At 57.7% G+C, this 8,033-nt stretch overlaps 1 protein-coding gene across 1 annotated transcript; it reads left to right on the top strand.

The window, feature by feature from the left end:
* Positions 1-606: 606 nt before the first annotated feature.
* Positions 607-7,595, top strand: FMOD (fibromodulin). Its single transcript, XM_054181297.1, has 3 exons — positions 607-908; positions 3,210-4,220; positions 6,279-7,595. The coding sequence occupies exons 2-3, from the start codon at positions 3,230-3,232 to the stop codon at positions 6,428-6,430; spliced, it is 1,143 nt and encodes a 380-aa protein (XP_054037272.1). The 5' UTR covers positions 607-908; positions 3,210-3,229; the 3' UTR covers positions 6,431-7,595.
* The last annotated feature ends 438 nt before the right edge of the window (positions 7,596-8,033 follow it).

Below are 8,033 nucleotides of genomic sequence, written 5' to 3'. Positions count from 1 at the left end.
ACTGGGAGGCGATGAGCCTTGTGGCAGGGAGAGCTGCGAGCTCTCCCGGCTCTGCCCAACCGTGGGTCACCCTCAGCACATGGTCCCCTGCCCCGTCCCCCCCGCACCCCCATTGAGGGGGGATGGACACCCCCCTCCCAGGTGGATGGGCACAGCCTGCAGAAATGCCAGCTTGGCATCTCCCTCCTGCCAGGCTGAAGACAAATTCCTGCTGTCACAGTGGCCCTTTGGTAGGCAACTTATTTACCTTGGATGCTGCAGCCTTATCGTTCATGGAAATGTTTATCCTAAATATTTAATACCAGGACTGCATAAACCGAGGCTTCCTGGGGAAGAAGCCCAGGCTGCAGCCAGAGCAGGCACTAACGGCTCTTCCCCTCCTACTGCAAAAGTTATAGATACTTTCTCCCTTCTCCCTAAGAATCACATCCTCAGCCCCTCAAAATCAGATATTTTTTAATCTGGCCAGAGGCCTCCTCATCGCTTCCTGATGAGAAACACAGGAGACCTAACAACAGCCCTTTTAAAAACAACATCCCCGATTCCACTAACTCGTTAAACAGAGAAAGCCTGAAAAGTGCCAACACTCCTATGAGAAAAGACGGGAGAGAGAGAGAGAGAGAGAGAAAGAGAGAGAGAGAGGGAGAGAGAGGAAAGAAAAAGCAGGTTATTTATAACGCCAGGCAGCATTAGGGTCTCTTCAGTCTCTCCTGCAAACTGGCTGCTGCTGGGAGGTCACTCCCCAAAAAAAAACCTGCCGAGCCCGTGACCTGCAAGCACAATATTTGATCTGGGATCTAGGGCGGGCACCAGCCTTTGCAAATCGGGAGACACACTCACATGCTGCTTGACACACGGGAGCTCCCGGCGAAGAGCAGCGAGGCTTTGGAAAGGAGGCTCTTAGCTTGGTAAGTCCTTCTCTATATTTATTATGATTTTTTTTTTTTTTTGAAGCCTGATTTCCATACCTTTGCTTCGGCGGGCGGGCGGGCGGCTGCCGCCACATGAAGCACATGCCAGCGACACGGGTGGCACGGCTTGAACGCCAGCGCTCCCGAGCCACGTCTCTTGCCCCTCTAGCACCTCCTTGCCCACTTGGCCGGGAGCTGGGCACCTACAGCCATCGACACCCAGGTGCGGGCAGTGCCCGCTCGCTGCCCCCCCTGCCCAGCACAGCTCTGCCCGTCCCCTCTGCCGGGGTGCAGGGGAAGGGGGAGCTGGTTTCATGCCCGGCGCAGTCCATGGGCCAACTCCATGGATGGCCACAGAGCGTGAAGCCCCTTGCTCCCAAACCTGCTCCCTCTCGGGGTGAGGAGCTGACCCCATCAGCCCAGAACCCTCTGGCACGGGAGTGTGGGGACCAGGAGATGACACCGGCACACTCAGCTCAGATCCCACCCCAAAACCAGGGCTGAAGCCCACCGGGGAGGGGAGAAGCAACCTTCAAATGAGGTGGGGGAGCAGCGGTGCCTGCTGAGGACAGGCTGTGGGGTTACCAGTGTGCTGAAGGGGGGCACTAGGAAAGGTGGAGGGACCCCATGGATGGGTCCTGCCCTGCAGAGGGGCCCCCTGGGAATGGGGTGCCAAGCAGCTCTGCATGGGTGGAGAAGCCCCTGCGTGGAGCAGGGCTGTGGTATTTCAGCAGGCAGAGTGCCCTGGAGCAGGAGGGAGGAGGAGAAGAAACTCCTCTGCCACTGCCAAGCTCCCCCGTTGCATGCAGCATCCCGGAGGACCACGTCTCATCTGCCCCTCGGCTGCAGGAGCACGCGGAGGGGGCAGCAGGGAGAGAAGGAGAAAGCGAGGGAGCCATGCCTGCCCGCCGCCCTCTCAATCCCTCTTTTCTTCCAGCCCGAGCAGCCTGCCAGGGCGCCTCGGTGGCAGGGCAGCCGCTGCCGCGCAGCAAACTGTGCCCTCTTTGTGTGCCGGGCAAGATGTCCCCTCCTCGCTGCAGGGTGGGGACGCAGCGAGGTTTCGTCGGGAGACCCTCCGGCCACCCCCCTGGCACAGCGAGGGGGGAAACTGGCCCGTGCTCGCACTTTGCCCACACGGCGGCTGCCGGAGCGGCGCTGGCAGCCACGCACCGACAGCTCCGCGCTCCCAGCCACGTCTATAGGAGCCAGCAGGCAGAAGCGGCTCCTCTCCCCCTCCAAGCTGCGCGGCCCCGAGTGTTTCCTGGAGGCATTTCAAGCCGCTTCGCTCCAGGCCGCTCTGCCTTTAGCAGCGAGACGAGGAGTCGGGATGAACGGCCGTGGCTGGAGTCCTCTTGCCGCCAGCGCCGAGGTGCACCACACACCGCCCTGGGCATGGCACAGGGCGGCTGCGAAGCCCACGCCAAGCCAAGCAGCTCGGGGACAGGTTTGTCATGCTCCGAGCCCTCAGCCCCACTCTCTTGTGGACATCAGCCCTCGGCAGGCTGAATTTCAGGGTCCAAGCACCATGTCTGGTGGCAGCTCCCTCTCTCCCTGGTCACGCCGGCCTGGAGGGGCCGGCGGATGCTGCCCCTTTTCACGTCGGGGCTGAGCTCGAGAAATCTAAGCTTGAAAGCGGTTTCATTTCGAAAATAAGCCAGAACTTGTTTACCAGGATTTACATCAGTCCCCAGCAGCCTGAGCATCCTGCGCGTTTGTGGGGGAAGGGAGAGCTGGATGAAACCCACAGCGAAATCATGTCGCCAGCGAGCGTAGCATAAATATAGCTCCATCGAAACATGCCTTGAGCTCCATCAACCTGTTCCCGCAGCTACCGCTCTCCTCTGCTTGGCTGGAGAGTGGCCGGGTCCTTTCTCCTCCCCCCCGCCATGCAGGACCAGCACAGGCCAGTCCCAGCACCTCGGGGCAAAGCTGCAGCACCTTACGCAAATTTGGACCACGTGCCCCTATCTCCATCCTCTACTCAGTTATAACAGAAACACCCATAAGTAAAGATTTTGCAAGCAAATATCCACCGGGATGGAGGTTTCCAGCACACATGAGGTGAAAGGGAGGAGATCAGGTAGCTTCAAACAGGGGACATGGCTGCGGCCACATTTTTTGGGGTAGGATTCACTCAGGCCCCCTGGTTCTCCAGCTGCCAGGTGCCACCAGGGCTGTGACCATATCCAGCCCCACTGGATCCCCAGGCCACAGAGTGCAGCTCACCTGCCTCCAGCCCTCACATCAGACTTGACATTGCTGATGGTTTTCCCCCCCCACCATTTCTCCCCCACCCAGGTCCCTCCAGCATCAGCACCATGCATTGGGCCACCATCCTGATCATCGCTGGGCTCTGCGGAGCCTCCCTGGGCCAGTACAATGAAGAAGAAGACATGGCTTGGTTACAGTACTACATGCGACAGTCCCGTATGTCCTCCTATAACTACATGCCCTACTACGAGGACGAGAACACCCCTTACGTGTACTCTTACCTCCCAGCTCCGGACACGGAGGCAGAGCCCGGCCCTGAACCTCAGCAAGCCCCTTCCTGGCAATGTCCCCAAGAGTGTGATTGCCCCCCTAACTTCTCATCAGCCATGTACTGTGACACCCGCAACCTGAGGTACCTGCCCTTCGTGCCTTCCCGGATGAAATATGTCTACTTCCAGAACAACCAGATCACCGCCATCCAAGAAGGGGCTTTTGACAACGCCACAGAGCTGGAGTGGCTCGCACTGCACAACAACCAGATCACCAGTGAGAAGATGGGCAAGAGGGTCTTTGCCAAGCTCAACAGCCTGGAGAGGTTGTACATGAACAACAACAACCTAACCAAGATGCCCAGCCCCTTGCCCCGGTCCCTGAGAGAGCTCCATTTGTCTTACAATCAGATCTCCAAGGTCCCCTCCAATGCTCTGGAGGGTCTCGAGAACCTCACAGCCCTGTACCTCAGCCACAACTACATTTTTGAGATGGGAGCATCCCTCAAAGGGCTCAAGTCCTTGATCCTTGCTGATCTGAGCTACAACCACCTCAGGAAAGTCCCTGATGGACTCCCAATGGCTTTGGAACAACTCTACCTAGAGTACAACTACATCAACACCATCCCTGATGACTATTTCAAGGTCTCTCCCAAGCTGCTCTATGTACGGATGTCCCACAACAGCCTGACAAATCAAGGGCTCTCTACCAACACTTTCAACAGCAGCAGCATCCTCGAGCTGGACCTCTCTTACAACAGGCTCCAGAAGATCCCCCGGGTCAGCACCAACCTTGAGAACCTCTACCTTCAAGGGAACCAAATCAACGGTGAGCGGAAACATGTCAACAAAAGCACGGTGGTGCAATAGAGGGATGGGGAGATGGGGATGCAGAACCCGTGCCGCCCTGTGGGAGACTGCCTGGGGTAATGGTTTGAGCAGGAAGCTGGAATTTGGGAGACTTCTAGGTGGCCCTCAGCAAGGCAGGCATGGGGCCTGTTGTGTCCCAACACACCTGGAGCCAAGAGGCTCCCAGCTCTGAACACTCCTGTGTGATGCACAAAGCCATGGCACTGGTTTTACTGAGCATTTAGCAGAAGCCTCAGCATCCTCTGGTTAGAGATGCCAGAAACCGGCTGCACGTAGAAGCTGATGCACAACCTGGGGAGGGGACTATGGCTTTAGTCTAGCGTTGCACACAGGCTGAAGGGCCACCGACAGAGTGGATAGAAGCGGGGGGTCCCCACTGCCATGGTCATGTGTGGGAGCACACATCACGCTGGTCAGAGTTAATGCAGGGGGCAGGGATGTCCCATGGCGCCCAATGGTGCCAGCACAGCCCCTTTCTCCAGCCCCTTCTGCCCACCTCCCTCCCCACCTCTCAGGGCACCAGCACAGCCCATGGCCCCAAAGCCCCCCAGGGGTCATGGTCTGCAGCTGAGGGGCACATCCTTGCTGGGGCTGGGACAGACGGGAGCTCTTAGATGAGAGCCATCAACGCAGCGTCTTCTGCCAGGACTAAAATTCACTCCACTAAACACACAAATAAATAAAAGGAGCAGCTTGTTCTGGGGCTGCTATTTATAAAAATAAGCTAGAAAAAAGAAACAACCAACCAAGCAATCTCCTGGAAAAATCCAGGCTTGCTCCTCTCACCTGCCAGCCCCCGAGGGCAGGACCCTCTTGGAGCGGTGCCGGAGCCTCTGAGCAAGCCTGGGATGGGGACGGGGACGTGTCAGTGCAGCCATCGGCTGTTGCAGAGGAAACACACAACCCCGCACCGAGGAACCGACAGAAACACAAAAACAAGAACAGATTCGCAAATGTTTGCTTTCAAAATTTTGTAGCTGTTAACGTCTGCCCACAAATGCCATGAAACCACGGCGGAGCCGTTCAGGCTTTACTGCAGTTTCTCCTCCAGCTGCAGGTTTTGCCGCTGACCTTTAAAGCATCCCCAGGAGCGGGGGGCTGCGGGGCCAGGCGTGCAGAACCCACCTCTTTGGGGAGGGGGGCGGGCACATCCCACCCCACAGGGCATCAGGGCCGGGATCGTGCCCCTCCGGTCGCCCCGGGAGTTCCCCGCTTGCCACCCCGCGGCTCGCAGCCCCCCAGGCCCCCCAGCCTGTGGGCACAGGGGTCCCTCAGCACGCCGCTGCCTTCCCCAGCAGCATCCCGGCCTGGAGCTTTGCTGCCACCTAGTCGGTCGCTTCTCTCCCAAATCCCGCACAGAATTTTTTTTGGAGTTTGCTCCATCTTCTCCCTCCAAACCCAGCCCGGGCAGGGCTGGAGTTTCCCTGCCTGGTGCTGGCAGCGGCTGGTGGTGGATGAACAGAGAGGGGACGTCTGTAGGCATGGGATGGGGACAGTGACAGGGATGCCCCCTCTCCCGGACACGCTGCCTGGGTGATCCCACGGCGGGTGGCCAGGGGGAGCCAAGGGCTGGAGGCTGCAGCCTGTGAAGCCTCACAAAAGTGGTTGCAAAGGCAATTCCTGATAAAAAGCAGTGTTTTCCGTCTGACTCCACCCGGCTTTTTCTCTACGGGTGCTCCAGCCAGGCTGGACAAAGGCAGCCAAGGGCAGGCACTGCCACCGCTTCCAAACCCTGGAACAGGCAAACTCACAGGCTCCTTCTGAGTGCAGCCGGGAGCACCAGTTGCCCTTTTAGCTTAAGAGCTGAGGGTGTCAAGTCCAAATTTGCAGGAATAATTGGCGATTTGGGGGTCATAACATAATCCGGCTCTCAGAGGTCAGCACTCTCAGACCCATCTCCAGGGCGGCCCCTCCTTGACGTTTCTCACATCGTTCCCCAAAGATCAGTCACGTCATGAAGGTGAGATAGAGCCGGGGTTGAAGCCAATGCTCAGCTCTGTCTCCTCTCCCCCCGCAGAGTTCTCCATCAGCAGCTTCTGCACCGTGGTGGATGTCATGAACTACTCCAGGCTCCAGGTCCTGCGACTCGATGGGAACGAGATCAAGCGAAACGCGGTGCCCCCCGATGCCCCGCTGTGCCTGCGGCGTGCCACCATCATCGAAATCTAGCCCGGCCTCCCCCCGGCCCCTTCCCCATCCTCAGGACTTGGCTCCCCTGTTCCTGGGGAGACACTCATTCCCATTTTAATGCAGCTTGACAGTTTGACTTGGCTTCGCAATAGTGCAATAAGGGTACTCCAACACCAGCCCACGCGGGTGGGAAAGAGCCATTTGTCCCCAAATGCTCCCACTCGCCGGCTCTCCCGCCACGCAGGGTGGGACAGGTCCCAGCACCGTTCCCCCTCTGACCCCACCGCAGCCACCCCCCAAAGCGCTGCACCCCCATTGACCTTCTCCCCTGGTCCAGGTGGGATGCAGCAGGGATGGGAGAGAGCTCATCCCACCTCCCAGACGTGGCACTGAGCATCCGACCCCAGCGAGGAGCGGTTCAGGTGAGGGTCCTGCACAACCAGCAGATTTAAAGTGACTCACCCTGGGCCAGGTGCCATCAGTCACAGGGAGGAGCATCCGGGAGGTTGGGAGCTGCACGAGTAAAGGGTTAAAGATTTCTTGGCTGCCAACATCCCTCAGTGTAGGATGGGGAAGAGCAAATCCACTCTTCCCCCTCTGTTTTTTCCCCCCTTCCATCAGCCTCTTGCTCCAGAGATAAAGGAGAGAAACCTTTCCTGCTGCTGCCAAGGGGCTGTCAGCTCCTGAGGTTGGAGAGAAACACCCTGAGAAACAGCCTGGTTGTGGCCATACCTTGGGGGGAGACTCACATCTTCCTCCCAGACCAATGGTTGAGGGCAGGACCAGGGGTGAGCCATGGAGCAATTCCCGGTGCTCTCACCCCCGGCTCCCCGGGGAGCCCCCACACCCAGCTCCATCCCACCCACCGGCTTGGCTCCGAGCTCCCTCCCTGCCCAGCAACCGGGGTCTCCCAATTAAAAAAAAAAAAACAACAATAATAATAATAAATCGCAGTGACACATGCATCCGCAGCACATTTGAATTCGCCAAAAGCCAAAAAGACCCGACTTGGTTCCTTGGACGGTTTAGTTTGAGAACCAATGGGGCAGCTGAGCTTTGGAGATGACCTGCAAAGCTGAAGAGGTCATCCGGGCCCTCCGCATTTAAACTGCATGCTAACACTATAGAAACAAAAACCCAAAAAAACCTGTACTATCACTGACGCATGAACTGTAGATATCATACCGACGAATAAAGCCCTTTCTGTAACTGCACGAAACGTGTCCGAGGAATCCCAACCGCAGGGTCTGAGCGTCTGGGCTGCTCCGAGCACCGTAACCTCCCCTCTTGCAGACCAGATCTTTCTCCCAGACATAATCCGGGCTGGATTTGCCGTCTAGCGGTTGTACCAGACACGGCATGTGCGTACACCGCCTTCCCCGCAGCGAGGAGCTGCTGCTCCAGCACATCCCAGATGGGGCCCATGCGAGGACGTTTATAGAAGGAAAAAATACACATGGAAAAACGTCAGTTAAGAGGGAAGGGATGGCGGTGCTACTGGCACAGTTCTTCTGGTCGTTATCTTCCAGATGCTTTCATCTTCTCCAGTCTTCAGCCCTGTTTATTTTTAACAGCTAAGCTGGAGGATGCTTGGGGAAAAAAAATTCACATGGGCAGGATTTTTACAGATCTGGAGTTGCAC

Source organism: Rissa tridactyla, chromosome 21 (genome assembly GCF_028500815.1).
Source record: "Rissa tridactyla isolate bRisTri1 chromosome 21, bRisTri1.patW.cur.20221130, whole genome shotgun sequence".
NCBI lineage: Eukaryota > Metazoa > Chordata > Aves > Charadriiformes > Laridae > Rissa > Rissa tridactyla.
Note: the sequence above shows the minus strand (reverse complement) of the source record. Positions and strands in the feature narration are given on the sequence as shown.

Bases quoted from the DNA above. Each gene is read 5' to 3' on its own strand.
- FMOD (XM_054181297.1), top strand. From the start codon at position 3,230: ATGCATTGGGCCACCATCCTGATCATCGCTGGGCTCTGCGGAGCCTCC. The intron at 4,221-6,278 runs GTGAGCGGAAAC...CTCCCCCCGCAG, and splicing joins TCAAGGGAACCAAATCAACG to AGTTCTCCATCAGCAGCTTC.